The sequence below is a fragment of the Eumetopias jubatus genome, unplaced genomic scaffold, assembly GCF_037043125.1.
Source record: "Eumetopias jubatus isolate StellerSeaLion01/CBP00866 unplaced genomic scaffold, mEumJub1_p1.0 scaffold_11, whole genome shotgun sequence".
NCBI classification, from domain to species: domain Eukaryota; kingdom Metazoa; phylum Chordata; class Mammalia; order Carnivora; family Otariidae; genus Eumetopias; species Eumetopias jubatus.
Genome location: NW_028274817.1, coordinates 80296957 through 80313694, shown reverse-complemented (window position 1 = coordinate 80313694; position 16738 = coordinate 80296957). Strand labels below are relative to the sequence as shown.

The following is a 16738-nucleotide window of genomic DNA, read 5'->3' as shown; positions in this document are numbered from 1 at the left end:
TGGAGAAGATTAGTAAATTGGTAAACCTCTGGCAAGCCTGACAAACATAAAAGGTATGAAAATATAAATATCAATATGAAGAATGAAAAAAGAGATGTTGTTATAAACTTGGAAACGTTAAAACAAAATATTGCAAACAACCTTATGATGAAAACTGGAAAATTTGGGTAAAGATGGACCAATTCCTCGAGGAACAGAAACTACTAAAATGCCCCAAAAATCAAGTAGATAACATGAATATTCCTATAACTGTTAAATAAATTGATTTTGTAGACAAATACATTCTGAAAAGGAAAGCTCTGTGTACTCATGGTTTCATTGGGAGATCCTTCCGAACAGTTGAAGAAATAATACCTACTGTATACAAACTTGTGCAGAAAACTGAAGAGGAAGGAATACTTCAAAAATCCACAACTTATTTTAAGAGGCTGAAATTACCCTGGTACTAAGATCAGATAAAGACATGACCAAAAATGAGATCTGCCGTCCAATACCCTTAAAAAACATGGATGCAAAAAAAAAAATGTCAAAAAATGTTAGGGGATCATATCCAGCACAATATTATAAGGAATGATACACCACGACCAAGGGAAATATAGGCCATTTCAATATTTGGAAATTAATCAATGTAATGCACCATATTAACAGATTAAAAAAGAAAAAAAAAACACATGAGTATCACAGTAGATGCAGGAAAAGCATTTGACAAAGTGCAACATGCATTCATGATTAAAACTCTCGTTAAAGTAGGAATTGAAGGGTACTTCCTCAAACAGATAAACACATTTACAAAAAAACCTACAGCTAACATTACACTCAACGTTAAATTACTGAATTACCGAATGCATTGTGCCTGAGATCAGGAACAAGGTAAAGAAGTTCCTAACATCGCACTGAAAGTCTGAGCCAATGCAATAAGTCAAGACAAAGAAATAAAAATGCATACAGTTTGGAATGGAAGAAGTAACATGATTCTCACTCACAGTCAACATGATCGTCTACATAAAGAGGAAAAATAATCTACAAAAGAACTTCTAAAACCAATAAGGGAGTTTAACAAGGTGGCAGGATACAAGGTTAACACACCAAAATCAAACTTATTTCTACCCTAGAAATGTCTAATTTTATGCAAAACAATGAACCTCACATATGCTCGACATTTTATGAAGAAATAAACTCAAAGTGGATCAAAGGTGTAAATATAAAACTACGAAACTTTTAGAATAAAGCGTAGAATAAGACATAATAAATTAGGGATAGGCAAGGACTTCTTAGATGCAACATAAAAATAATGATCCATAAATGAAATAATTGATAAATTGGGCAAATTTGAGATTGAAAACTTTTGTTCTACCAAAGACACTGTTAAAGAAGGAAAGAATAAACTTCAGCCTAGAAGAAACTATTTGCAAATCAAATATCTGAAACAGGATTTGTATGCAGAATATATAAAGAACTCTCAAAACTCAACAATAAGTAAACAAACAACCTAGCTGTAAAGTGAGCAACAGACATTGCAGCTTCAAGCAAGATGATATAAGGATGGCACATAAGCACGTGAACAGTGTTCAACATCATTAGCTATTAAGAAAATGCAAACAAAACTAGCCAACCCACACCTTTTTGGATGACTAAAATCACACATGCACGTGCTTACACACACACACACACACACACACACACACACACACACACACAATTACCAAGAGTTGCGGATGTGCTGCCAGTGTGAATGCTAAAATTTGGGGCCATCCTGGAACATGGCTTGGCAGTTACTTCTAAATTTACAACCTGGCACTTAACATATGATCCCACAATCCAACTCCCGAGTTTCTAACCTGAAAACCTGAAAATTTATGTTCACCAAAAAAGCCTGTGTGCAAGTGTTTATAGCAAGTCTATGCATAATTCTACAAAAGCTGGAAACAACCTAAATGCCTTTCAATGAGTGAACTTTCAGTGAGTGAATGGATAAAACAAATCATGGTACACCCATACAATTAAATTGAATGGACTGTTATTGATGCATGCAACAACTTGGATGGATCACAAAGTGCTGCATGGTTTAATATGTATATGAATATATACTTATATATATATATATAAACACATATATGTATAATTCTCAAAGTGACAAATCCATACTGATGGAGAATACATCTGTGGTTGCTGGGGGTTGGGGCCAAGGTGGTGGTGGTGATGGAATAGTTCTGTATACTCATTGTGGTGATGGTTACACTAATCTATACATTTGTTAAAATTCATATAATTTTATGCCAAAAGGAAAATAAAATTTGAAAAAGCAAAAATTTAAAAACTATGCACATACACACATACTATACCACTACACACCTATTAGAATGGCTGTAGTTAAATGTGTTGATTTTAGGGGCGCCTGGGTGGCTCAGTTGGTTAAGCGACTGCCTTCGGCTCAGGTCATGATCCTGGAGTCCCGGGATCGAGTCCCACATCGGGCTCCCTGCTTGGCGGGGAGTCTGCTTCTCCCTCTGACCCTCCCCCGTCTCATGTGCGCTCTCTCTCTCTCTCTCATTCTCTCTCTCTTTCAAATAAATAAATAAATAAATAATCTTTTAAAAAATGTGTTGATTTTATCAAGTGTTGGCAAGGATGTGAAGGAACTAGAACTTGAATGCACTGCAGGTAGAAAATGTAAAATGTTACAAGTACATTGGCAAAGGGGTTGGCAGCGTTTTAGTCCATATAGGCTGCTATAACAAAACACCACAGACTGGGTGGAAATGCAGTTGTTACAGTTCTGGAGGCTGGGAAGTCCAACATCAAGGGAGCCAAGATGGCTACCTTTTGTCAAGGGCCTTCTTCCTGGTTCATACCAGGTGCCTTCTCACTGTGTTCTCACTTGGTGGAAGGGGTGAGCTCGTTCTCTGGAGCCTCTTTTACAAGGGCATTAATGCCAATTTTGAGGGCTCTGCCATCATGACCTAGTCACCATCTAAAGGCCCCCCTTCTAACAACATCATATTGGGCATTAGGATTTCAACATGTGAATATTGGTTGGGGGGAACACAAACATTCACACCATAGCAGGCAGTTTCTTAAAATATTACACATACACTTATCATATGATCTGGTCATTCTAGTCCTAAGAAATTGCCCAAGAGGAAGGAAAGCATATGTACAGACAGAGGCTTATATAGGAATGTTCAGAGCAGCTTTATTTGGAATAACCAAATAGTGAAACATTCCTAATGTCCATCAACACATGAACTGATAACACAAAACCAGTGATATTTCCGTGTAATGGAATACTCCTAGTAATAAAAGGGAATGAGATATTGATACACACAATAACATCAATAGATCTCAACATGCTGAGTGTAAGAAGTCAGAAAGAAATGAGCAAACTAATGATGTACTATACCTTGGCTAATTGAATTAAAAAAAAAAAAGAAATGAGCATATACACTATGATTAAAGTTATTTAAAATTCCAGAAAATACTAATAAATATAGACACAAAGCAGATCAGTGGCTGCCTGGGGGGACTGGAAAAAGTGAGGAGAGGCAGGAGGCAGGGATTACAAAGGAGCAGGGGCAGGAAATTCATCCCATCAAAATGTTACATTAGTGGTCATCCCTTGGGGGGGCGGTGTGTGGAAGGAAAGGACAATAAATAGGATTACACAGAGTGCCTCCAAGTTACTGGCAAGATTCTAGTCCTTCACAAGGGCAGTGATCATGTATTCTGCCATATTAATGTACAAATTAGAAAAAAATAAGTTTTATACACCCTTCCGTATGTGTGAAGCATTTAAGAAAATACATGTAAACACCAGAATAATATGTCTATTTATATATATCATACAAACAATTGTAACTACAGAGTTATTTTATAGACCAGGGATTCGTAGAGTTTTAGAGATGGATGAACTACTATGATCATCAACTGCGAACCCCTCAGTGTACATCAAGAATAGTGAAGGTGTTATACATAAACAATGAATCATGGAACACTACATCAAAAACTAATGATGTACTGTATGGTGACTAACATAACATAATAATAAAGAAAAAAAGAATAGTGAAGGGACTTGCCTCAGGTCGAACAGCAAAGACTTAAGCCGCCTTACGTCCACAGGAGTGCTCTTTTCATGACTTCCTTTTTCCATCTCTTGAGCTAGCTCTCTTTCTGTGACTCCAGTTAAGCCCTCTGCCCCCACACTAATAAAAAACATGCCTACATGCATAAACATCTACCCACCTACCTACCTACGTATACACATGGCGAGCTGTTAATGTTGAATAACCCACTCTTGTGGGAGGGAGGCAAATTTGTAGCACGCACTTACCAATTTTTCTGATCTAATTTCTCCTATCATGGCTGATTTCAGACTACGAACATGATGTCACTGAATGCAGAATTTTGGAAGAGATGTGCCATAGAACACCATTTATAGTTTTATCACCATACAGATACAGTAGATGAAAATAGCCTCAAGAGCACAGATTAATAGTAAAATGTAGTAAAATAATTAGGAAAAAACACACTTTGAGGGTTTAGTACCTTTGGTTTTAATATAATTTATTTAACTGTAAGTCTGTATAATTTGATATTTACTAATGGTATGCTTGCCAACTGGTTCACAAAATTTCCTAAAATTTTAATGATTGACCATCACCAGCCACTTTGAGCTGACTCTAGCATACCACTGCTGCATAAATAAATTCAAACTTTGGTGTGTGCTTCAAAAGTTCCTTAGAGGATTTATTTCCTCCCCACCATAAAGCAAGCAGATTGAGCTTGCATGGCCCTTATTTGCAACATTTTAGAATTTGGAAAAATAGTGGGTTAATTTTATAGACCATTCATTTATCACCCTCACCAAGTAAATGGTAGAATTGAATAGCCAACATGTATGTAGAGTCCAAAATTTGAAATAAAGCAATTTGTGCCTACTCTATATAGGTGACAGATTGATGCTGAGATCACATTTCTCCAGATGTGTCTTCCTGTTTATTTAAAACTCTGTGTTCCATCCCTTCCTTCCTCCCTCCCTCCCTCCCTCCTTCCTTCCTTCCTTCCTTCCTTCCTTCTTTCCATTTGTCATGGTTTTCCAGAGGAAGACAACCAATAGTAAGTAGAGACAGATAAGAGAGATAGAAATAGAGATGGATAGATAGATAAATGATAGATAGATATAGATAGATAGATAGATAGAAAGATAGATAGATAGATGATAGATGATACATAGATGATGGATAGATAGATAGATAGATAGATAGCTTATGGATAGATGATAGATAGATGATAGATAGATAGATAGATAGATAGATAGATAGATAGATAGATAGATAGATGAGAGATAGATATTTTACAGAATTGGCTCACATGATTATAGAGTTGTAATAACAATTTTTGATATTCTGTAATAGATGTTTTGGCATCTTAGGGTCATGGGGCCATGTTAATGACCCAAGGTTGTTTTCACCTCAGTCGGACGCTTAACCGACTGAGCCACCCAGGCGCCCCTAAAAGGCTTATCATTTAAAAATAAATTTTTTTTCTGTTTCAGTCACAACATTGTGCTGACCCTGAGTCAGCAAAGTCCATCCAGGCCCATTATAAAAGGTGAAAACATTATCTACTGTGAAGAGTCAACAAGGAGCACACAGGAAGGTGTGCTCTTCAAGGAGGGAGCTCTTCAAGGATTCTGGGGCTCCTCACAAAAATTTATTTCTCACAGTTGTGGCAAAGGGTGTGCCCTGTGGACCCTCCCAGGGTGGGTGAATATGTCTTAAATGACAAATCTACTCCAACATTCAAATCTCCTTAAGACTTTGAATCCTTTCTTTGACACTAAACCAAGGGCGGGTCTTTCATTTTTAGTTCACTTACTGTGAACCGCATTTTGGATCATGTGTTTACCAACCACACAACATCTCAGAGCCCTTTCTGACTCTCTATGCTGCAACATTAAACGAAGCATCTCTGCTTAGTGGGCCCATGTCCATAAATTCACCCCAATCCAACTTTATGTTCCTTACACCATTATCCCACACCCTTAATATCCATTCCCACACATGTCTCCCTACTTCTGTCTGCATAAATTAGAAAAAATGTAGCACACCTTCTCACGGGTTACACTTTTTACCTCACCTTTAGGGGCCTGCTGGGACTTGAGTCTTGTTATAGGTCTAGAAGCAGAGAGAGGTGGTGGGGGATGGGTCCTGAGGAACACCAGCAGTGTCTTTCAAGGAAACTTCCTGGGGCTTTATGCCTTCCATTAGACTTTCCCCAGGCAATGCAAGGTTGGAGAGGCTCTGAGGAGAGTTTCTCCCCAGACTGGGGTTGGAGAGGCTGTGACTCATGAGACTTTAGGGGTTCAATGTTCCCAGTTTCATCAGGGTCTTCCCCCGTGTTCCCATCCCACTTTTAGAATTCCATTCCTTCCCAATCGATGCCTTCCCTTTAATGATAGATATATGGTGAGGTTAGGAATTCAAGTTCCATTGTAATTCAGCCATAGGATGAGATTCTCATAGGATAAAATTCTGGGTTTTGTTTTTCAGCAATTTCAGCCCTGTGGCTACAGGAGATAAGGTGTCTCTTTTCAGGGCAGACATTGAAGCTTTCGGGTCATTTATGAAGTGCTTGAGCAAGGAATTCGAATTTCTGAGCCCCTTTTCTTTTCCCACTTTGTCCAGTGACATTAGGAACAACCAACAATTTTCATTATACTCCTTAGTTTCACAAAAATGTTTTAAGGTATCATGTACATGGCCTGTCAGATCCTTGCCTCTTATCAGTATTTGATTAGGAGTATCCAATAGAGATATTTTGTGTATCTCTATTGCCACATCAGACCGTGGACTATCGGTGTGCTCTTTACTATTGGAAATAGAGTTATTAGTGTCTTTAAATATAATCAAATTACAGAGCCAACTTCAAAACTCCACAACCAAATCAGAAAACTCATCTTTAAGATTCTGTTCTCTAGAAACAGTTCCGGTGTCAAAATCTGCATGAGTCAGGGTTCTGCAGAGAAACCGAACCAATAGGATGCATGAATGTGTGTGTACGTGCACACGTGTGTGCGTGTAGAGACAGAATGACAGAGACAGAGAGATACAGACAGAAAGAGAGAAAGAGAGAGAGAGACAGAGACAGAGAGAAAATTATTTCAAGGAACGGGATAGGGAAGGCATTTATATTTCCTCCTTACATGACGGAAGACTATATCTCCCCCCTCGCCTCCCCACACACTCGCACTCTCTCTCTCTCTCTCTCTAAAATCAATCAACCGATAAATCTTAAAAACATAAGTGATAATGGATTAGACAGCACACCTTAAACCTGAATTAACCTCCATTTCATTGACAGCTTTTTAATAATAGGAATTATATAATACGCTTCACAGGGTAGATGGAGAGAAGTGCAGAGTAATAGACAGAACCTGATGATTTCAATGAAAATAATGCAATGGACACAGCAAATTAAACCTTAAAGTTGAATTAGTAATTCATATCATATTAATTTGTTTTTCACAAAGCCTTTCTTCTTGCATAAAATACACATAGAACCAGGAAAGTTTAATAGAGCTCCGTGATGGCTCCAAAGCACTTTCCTGTATATCATGCAAACAACAACAGGAGATTCGAGAGGGCATATTCAGTCCAACTCAGTGAATCTCATTGGCATCTTCGTGCCTGGTACTGTGCTAGCGACTGTAAGAAATCCACAGATGTAGCCACTTTGAGGGAGGTGGGGGAAGGCATATATTTAATCCCCAAGTACACATTTGTGGTGGCCCTTTATACAGTCAGCACTGTTCCAGGCACCATGGTACTCAGAGAGGAAACCGAGGGAAGAAACTTAATGTGTTCACTCTTTCTTTAAAAAAAAAAAAAAAGATTTATTTATTTATTTGAGAGAGAGAGAGCAGGGGGAAGGGCAGAGGGAAAAGGAGAGAGAGAATCCGAAGCAGACTCTCCGCTGAGCACAGAGCCTGACGTGGAACTCGATCTCAGGACCCCGAGATCATGACATGAGCCGAAATCATGTGCCGGACTCTCAACCAACTGAGCCACCTAAAGCTGCCCCTAAAGTGTTCACTCTTTAGTGAGCTTTAGTGAGCTTAGAATCTAGTGGGAATAATAGTGAGACAGAAAGCCTTACACATTAGGGAAGAAGTAGAGTAGCCATTAATCTTTGGGCTGTAATTGCAACCAGATTTCGAAGAAGAAAGAGATTGGGGTCGACTGGTGCATTTGGAAAGGGAGTGGGAGGGGATTGCAAAACTGAGATTCAGAAGGAAGATAGGATTTGTACAGACAGAGGAGAGGAAAGAAGGTATATTTCTAGGAGAATGAGGAAAAAAGTGAACACGGGCACAGAGATGGGAATGAGCATGGCAAATATGGGAAGCATCAAGAAGAGCTCTCAGGACATGAAAGAAAGAACTGTTGACAATATCATAGAACTGGCCTCGTGGGACAGTGGAGCATACAGTGGACTAAGAACCAGAGGGCCTGAATTCCCAAAGGTATTATCCTGGTTCTGCACTTACTACCTGGGTGTCCTTGGTTAGGTCAGTTAGATGCTTTGTGCCCTGGTGCCCTGACTTACTCACAGTCATGTGAGGATACTGACAGTAGCCTGCTTCTCTCTCAGGCTTGTTGTAAAAACCACAAGAGATGATGCCTGAAGACGTGTTTTTTTTTTTATTTAATTTAATTTTATTATTTATTATTTTTTATTCATTTATTTCAGAGTGAGAGAGAGAGCGAGCGCACAAGCAGGGGGAGCGGCAGGCAGAGAGAGAGGGAGAAGCAGGCTCCCCGCTGAGCAAGGAGCCTGATGCGGGGCTCAACCCCAGGACCCTGGGATCATGACCTCAGCGGAGGGCAGATGCTTAACTGAATGAGCCACCCAGGTGCCCCAAGAAGTGTTTTTTACATAGTAAAATAAAAATGAGGATCCCTTTCTTCCATTTGGTATTACACCGGCATGTCCAAGTAATGGCTCCTGAGTCTACAACAGGGTTCGTTTTCTAGTTGGTTGCAGGCAGAAGGTTACTGCATATGGGAACAGGGGCTGCTGATTAGTTGATATGAAGGCAATTTTTGCCCCTGAAGAGGGGCAGGCCCGGGAGCCTGAACACAGGGGAGACAGATCATCCATGCAAGAGGTGTTTCTTGGGTTCTCTGCTGGGTTGTATGACCTCTCTGAAAGAGGTCCCTGTTCTCTGACATCAGATGAAACAACTGACAAAACTGTACACGAAGGCCGGTGAGGTGTGGTGGAAAGAGACCTGGACCTGGAATGAAATCTATCTGAGATCAGATTTTAGATCTTGTTATCTCTGGGCCCCAGTTCCCTCATCTGTCAAACTGAAGTAAAAACAACACCTGCCCCACTTCCTTATAGAGTGGGTTGTTGCAAGGCTCAAATGCACAACATGTGAGAGGTTTCTGTAAACTCTAAAGTGGTAGGCCAACTTGGCTTATTTTCATTTTTCTTATTAATAAAGGAAAACTGAGTTTTCTGACCAGTTGCCATCTACTATTTTAGCGTGCTCTATCATCATTTCTGAAAGGTAATATTTCAGTAGAGCTAGCTGTATCTTACCACGGTATTAACACTGTAGTTAGGCTGAATTCTTGGGGTTTCCATATAATTAAGTCAGAACCCCAATTTAGGATGAAGATCACAGAGTTATAAACCATTCGGGGGTCGGGGTGTGTGGGGGGGAGTCTGGATCTGCAGTTAAAAACACAAGGCAAATTCGCTCAGTTCTATTTTACTCCACCTGATCATTTATTTGCTTTCTGTGGGCAAGAACACAGAGCTTGACAAGGTTTTCAGGATGTCCCAGTTAACAAAAGTGTTCCCACTCAGCTTCACTACCCTACAACCCTAACACTAGCCTGGATAAACCTGCACTAGTTTAGGGTCCTCTCAGTACTAGCATTCTAGCCCTGGCAGGCTTCCCCAATCCCTCTGCAGGAAAACAAAACAAAAAAACAACCCACAGTGGGCTTCTTTGACTGGGCCTTAATTTCATGTGGTTGTCATTTTGTCTGAAATTACACAAAATGCCTCAGCCACATACAGAGCTCACAAGGAGTTGGAAGAGGAACAGGGCTTTGTGAAAGTATTTAGAGAGTGCCCTTAGAAGGCTGGGAATATCTCCAACCAAGGGAGAGAGATGGAAAGTGGGTCCTCTCTCCCCACCCACTCAAACAAGCAAGAGAGTCTTCAAGAAGACCACTTCCTAGAGCTTCAAATGCACCCCTCTCCATGAGGGACCAAGAGGTGCTGTGACGTGGCACCTGGAGATCGAGGCAGAGTGCATCTGCCCCACCCCCCAGCTCAGGCAGCCTCTAGGACCCCACTGAGACGTCACCGCGGCAACCACTGTTTGGTCCTCGTCCTGTTGCCCCAGGAGACACCACAGGCCTTTCCAAGAGTCTCAGAGTGAAGCCAAAGAGTCCTGGGCCCCGACCCAAGACCCTTCCTTCCAGAGCGAGGCTCCTGCCTCCAGACCGAGGCCCTTCCCCCCTCCCTCTCCCCCCCATCACCGAGGACCAAATTTCCCTCAGGTTCTCCGAGAAAGGAGAACAAGGACAGCCTCATGAGTGAGGTGGGAGAGGTCACCCTCACGGAGGTGACCGCCTCCGTCTCGCCTCAAGCCACGCAGAAACTCCTGGTTTCCTTGGGAGGCGGAGATCCTCCCCGGGCACCAGTCGCAGGCAACCTCAGCGGAGATGCGATCCCCAAGGCCACCGCGGCAGCAGGCGCCAAGGGAAAGGTGCCCAGAAAGGTCATCGCCAAGAGGGTGCGAGGCTCCGTCAAGTGGTTTAACGTGAAGAATGGGTACGGTTTCATCAGCAGGCATGATACGCAGGAAGATGTGTTCGTTCACCAGACGGCCATCACCCGAAACAACCCTCACAAATACCAAAGCAGCGTGGGCGACGGCGAGACAGTCGAGTTCGACGTGGTGCAGGGTGAGCGGGGCGCCGAGGCCGCTAACGTGACCGGGCCAGCAGGTGCCCCGGTGCAGGGCAGCCGCTACGCTGCCAACCGCCCCCGCTTCCGCGGGGACTTCTACATTCGCTGCCGCGCACCGCCCCCACGAGGTCCCAGGGGCGCTGAGGAGGACGTCCACGAAGGTGAAGCCAGTGGCGAAGGCTTCATCGAGGCCCAGGGCCAGAGGCGCCGCCTGCCCGGCGGACCCCAAGACCAAAGGCTGCGGCGCTTCCCGTCGTTCCGCAGGACCTCCGCCGTGTCCCGCCGGCCATCGATCCTCGCTCCCACCAGCGACCCGAGGTCCACCCACCTGCCCGGGTCCGCCCCAGCCTCAAGGCCCGAGAACGCCCCGCGGCGAGGGCCAGGCCCCAGCTACCTGCTGAGTCGCCCTAGGGGCCGAGGCACCGCCGCTCCTGGTCCAAGACCCTCAGCGGGCATCTCTGAGGAGCTGGAGGCGGAAGACAAGGAAAGCGGGCCTGAGGCCAGCGGTCCGCAGCGGAAGCCCCCGCCACGCTACGGATCCTGCCGCCCCAACAACCCACGCCGCCGTCCACAGCAGGCGCCTGGTGCCCAGGGCCAGGACACCGTGGGAGGAGAAGGCAAGATCGGGAAGAGCCCTGCTGAAACACCCGCTTTTGTTGCTTTGGTTGCTTTGGTTGCTGTGGCCAAGAAGAGCAGCGCCGCTGAGGAGGAGGACGCCTTGGTCGCCGAAGTCCCCACTGCCACCCAGGCCAAGTAACAACAGCCTGGCTCCCTCCCCAGGGACTCCCAGGCCTGGGCTACAGGGGATGTCCCCTTAAGGAGATGATGCCCTTTAATGCAATGCAGTCCAAACATCCACCTTGACTGTTAGATTTGTGCCCTGAGAAAAAAAATACATGCCCCTTCCCCAAGGTTTGAGGAAAAACTACAAGATCTATATATTTCTAAATTCCCTCTTACCATCTGTGTTGGTAATTTCTGTACACAGACACACGCACACACAGACACACACACACACACACACACACCACACACACCCATGCACACACTTATTCTTTTAAAAGATCTGACCAGGACCACAGCTATTATTCTGTGTCACCAAGGGAATTAGTTGAAGTACTTATAAAAATTCTTTTTTATTTTTAATACAAAAACAAAGATGATCTGATATTGAAGATTATCTTACATTGCTGTGTGATGTTAACTCACCTGAGTGGTCATTATCTCAATAAATCACTTCATGTTGCTATTATCTGTTATTGTCTGATGTTTTAAAAAATCTTGTCACCACATAATTGTATTGAGGTAGTCCTTTCAGTTTGTTTCAGAACCAGTTTTAGCAAACATCATACCTATTGTTCTGTGTACAAGACATGACTGTAAGGCTAATTGTGGACTTACGGGGGGGGGTGAAAGACTCAAGGGTGTTCTAAAGGATTAGAACATTAGGGAGGGTATGTGCTATGGTGAGCGCTGTGAATTGTGTAAGACTGATGAATCACAGACCTGTACCCCAGAAACAAATAATACATTATATGTTAATAAAAAAAAAAAAAGAAAGAAAGTGGCTGCTAGAATTCCAGCCATCATGACAATGTTGTGTGCCTGATAAAAACGGCAATGCAAAAGGGAAAATAGGGGGCTTTTTCAGCTGAGTAAATCCCCCTCAAGCTGCATTCCCAGGAATCACCCCCAACACTTGTGGATATAATATTTTCTTTCACACAGCGAGGTGCCTGGCAAAAACTGAGGGAAGGGATAATGACTGTTGGTGGGGGCAAATGGCAAATCTGCTAGGGCCAGCAACAATTTGCTCCCCAAATAGCATACAGTGCGGCCATCCCTAAGCCTAAATTGGTTCCTATCACTTGCTAGAACAAAATCCTATAATGGCTTCTCTTTTCTCTAAGAATAAAATTCAATCTACCCACCTATGGCCCTGCATCATCAGATCCCTGACTAGTTCTTCGGACCTCGTCTCCTGCCATTCTCCCCTTTGTTCACTAAAGAATCACCACATGGGATTTTGTTCTGTTCATAAAGAATGCCCAACTCACTCCCTTCTGAGACACCAGGAAGTGGACTCTTACTTCATATTTCCATATGGCTGTCTCTTTCTCGTCATTTGGGACTGAGTCCAAAAGCCACACATCCCTCAACAGTCTAAGTATAGTAATAATAACTAGTCAATTTCTATCCCATTGCCTATTTGTCTGAAAGTGTCTTCTGTGTTCAATTTTTATTATCGCCCCCAACAGAATGTAAATTTCTGAGAGTAATAACTTGGTTTCTCTCGTTCACCTCTGTATTCCTACTTCCCAGGACAGGATGAGACACACACATTAGGTACTCAGCAATTATTTTTTGAGTAAATGATTGAATGCGTACACGACATGGTACGCATGGGGATTTACTCAGCTCACTTGCATCAGGGAAGCCAGCAAAGGTAAGATTTCTTACATCCTCTTAAATCCCTAATTTCAATATTTTCACAGAAACCTGAATTTAGAGAGCCAAGCAGGTGCAGCTTGGACTGGACACATCCTCCTCTTACTCAATTAGAAATTTCCCAATGATGTCCCAGAATAATTTTCAAGTTGGCTTACTGTGATAGGCCATGATGTGTGCAAAATTTTCACTAAGCTCCATTTTAGAGTGTTCAGAGAGACCAAGCAGCCTTCTTGGTGGTCCCATAATCTACCTAATTGGAAGTCATATCCAGATTTATCCCGGTATACTTTTACATAATCTGGTGTTTGTCATTAAAGTTTGCCCAAGGGTTCAACAAAATGATCCAGAGTAACTAGATTGCCTTTAACTTGTTTAACCGATCAAACTTGAGTGAGAGCAGTCTCTTTAGCATAGTGGCCAGCCAAAACATTTCCTTCTGCCTCATGGGCTTGTTCCCTAGTATGAACTTCCAGATTAATTGCATCCAAATTTTCCTGGAAAGGAGAAAGGCATCAGACACAAAGGTTGAAAGTGTTGTTTTGTTGTTGTTTGTTGTTTTTTTTCCATAGCATGACAAAATCATGAAACACACCAAAGGTTTATCTGCTGCCATGCCTCTGTTAGCCGTTGTATGTCTTGCTAGCTGACAGGCTTGTGTCAAGCCTTTAACTTTAGCTTGTTGTTCTGACTTGACTTCAGAAAAGAGATCGGTTTCTACAAGTTCTTGGGAAGTGGTGACTGCACAACCAGCTTGAAAATATTTTTGTTCTGTCTTAAGATGTGACCCACCTACAGAGACTTCTACATCTGGGCCTTGTCAAAGAGTTTCAAGGGGATCAGAGCAAGGTAGAGGAAGTTCTTGGGTTAAGGCGAGACAATGACGACGCTTTCCCTTTTCTGAAAAAGAGAGTAAGTTAGCTGGCATAAGGGTATGGCACCAACGGACCATGGTGTGCCCTGGATAGAAGCTGTAATTCATAGATAATTTCACAACAACTGTGGAAGGGAAGAAACGTTGGGCACTTTTGGTGAGGCATGGGGCACTGTTAAGCTGGAGACGTGACACCAAGATGAAACCAGAAATGTCTTCTACTAAGAAGACACCCAATGGGCCTTCTAATTTCCAGGTGTCTGTTAATGTGCCTGGAATCTGAGATCACAGGTGTTTGAAGCATCGATCCCATCCTGAACCCTAGCAGACTCTCCCTGGAAGGTAATGATTCACTTCTCACCTGGGTCTGTCCCCCCAGATTCTCCACAGTTTCTTAAGTATCATGAAATAAAACCACTGCCATGTGGTCAGTGCTTTCCACGCACCAGCCATGATACAGGTAATAACCCATTTATTCCTCACATTGACACTCTAGGAAGATACTGTTTGCCCATTTTAGAGATGAGTGGGCTCAGAGAAGCTGAGGGATTTTTCTGCGGTCACACAACTAGTGAGCAAGTAAGGGCTCTGAACTCTGAATCCAGTCAGTCTGAACAGTTCTTAAGTGCTCTGTGCCATCCACTGCCTGCTATACAGTGTCCCTGATTCACAACCAGTTTATGGTGGTGCCTTCTGCTCCTGAATTCTGTTGTTAACCTCCTTCATTGAGTCCACTACAAGAAGGGAAGAAATGTTAAATATAATGCCTCAAAATATTTTTATTTTGTAATAATTAAATATAATTTAATTTGTTAAATGAAAGTATATTTTAATAAACATTTAAATAATGTTTTTAAAACATCCTATGCACTTCTACTTCTGGGACAAATGAAGTAGACACACTTCTCTCAATTCCTGTCACTAAGTACAGCTAAACATCCTAGACATTATATATAAAACAAAGATAACAAGACTCTGAAAGGTATTGAGAAGAGGGCTGACCAGAGAGAGACCTTGGTACCTGTAAAACAACAGGTGGTAAGTGCCCTGGGGTTTCTGTTTGCCTCCTATATCGCGGACTGGGTGCTAGAGAAGGCAGCAATTTGGAATTGACAAGGGACACAGAGAAGAAAAGCCTGCTCTCACTAGCCAAAGGACCGATGAAAGGGACAGCCTAATAAGACAGAAAACTTTTAGATAATAACATCCCTACTTCAGCCAAACACCATAGAAAAAACAGTGGCCACCCTCCCACTCCTGCCAACAAACACCGGGTAAGGAGCTTAGATTTCTATCCTCACATAGCGGCAAGGGGGTGCCCAAACCTCCCCCCTCCTTGCTAGAGTGGTGTCAAAGAAAGCAGGGAGGAAAGCCAGGCCATTTGTTCACACCAAGCAAAAATGAAGTGACCCTCACCCTCCTCACTGAGATGGTGTCAGAAGGGGCTTACTGGAGATTCGTGACTTATACTACTGCTGTGGTGGGCAAAATAACGGCTCCCCAGGTGTGTCTGTGTCTTAATCCCCAGAATTTGTGAATGTTTTGTTACGTGTTGAAGTGGAATGAACACTGCAGATGGAGCTAACGCTGCTAAACAGCTGACCTTGAAGTAGGGGGATTTTTCTGGATTATCTAGGTGGGTCCAATGTAATCACATGAGCTCTCAAAAGTGTAAATGGGAGGGGCACCTGGGTGGCTCAGTCTTTGGGCATCTGCCTTCAGCTCAGGTCACGATTTCAGGGTCCTGGGGTCGAGCCCCGCAACGGGCTCCCTGCTCCGCGGAAGCCTGCTTCTCCCTCTTCCACTCCCCCTGCTTGTGTTCCCTCTCCCGCTGTGTCTCTCTCTGTCAAATAAATAAACAAAATCTTTTAAAAAAAAAGTGTAAATGGGAGGCAGAAGAATGGATAAAGATTCTGCACCCAGTTCCGATGTGTGGGGTTTTTTCCCCCCACACCAAGCACTTCTCCGACACCAGCTGGGTGTTCCACAATTCAACTCAATTCTGACACCGTCTACCTGGAGATAATGTCAGATTCCACAGGTTAAGGGTTCAGCTCTTCCCATCCACAATTCAGACTCCAGTCTCAAGTCCAGGTTGCCACCTGGGTTTCCGACCGGCTGGCAATAGATTGGATGTTCCAACAACCCCCTCTTTGGGTTCAATAGTGGCTCACAAAACTTTGGGAAACCTTTTACTTACTAGATTATGGGTTTATTATAAAAAGGTATAACTCAGGAACAGCTAGATGGAAGAGATGCATAGGGCAAGCAATGTGGGAAGGGTCAGGGAGCTTCCATGCCCTCTCCAAGTGTGCTACTCTCCCTGCATCTGCATATGTTCACCCACCCAGAAGCTCTCCAAGCTCCATTCTTTTGGGTTTTTACGGAAGCTTCATTGCACAGGCATGAATGATGAAATCATTG

General features: G+C 43.0%; 1 protein-coding gene across 1 annotated transcript; it reads left to right on the top strand.

Annotated features, from left to right (window-relative positions):
• Positions 1-10612: 10612 nt before the first annotated feature.
• Positions 10613-11749, top strand: LOC148163099 (Y-box-binding protein 3-like). Its single transcript, XM_088029007.1, has 2 exons — positions 10613-11629; positions 11684-11749. Exons 1-2 carry the CDS (start codon positions 10613-10615, stop codon positions 11747-11749), a joined length of 1083 nt encoding a protein of 360 aa, XP_087885133.1.
• The last annotated feature ends 4989 nt before the right edge of the window (positions 11750-16738 follow it).

Excerpts from the sequence above, each read along its gene's own strand:
- LOC148163099 (XM_088029007.1), top strand. The coding sequence starts at position 10,613 with ATGAGTGAGGTGGGAGAGGTCACCCTCACGGAGGTGACCGCCTCCGTC. Across the intron at positions 11,630-11,683 it reads GCAAGATCGGGAAGAGCCCT|AGCAGCGCCGCTGAGGAGGA; the intron begins GCTGAAACACCC and ends GTGGCCAAGAAG.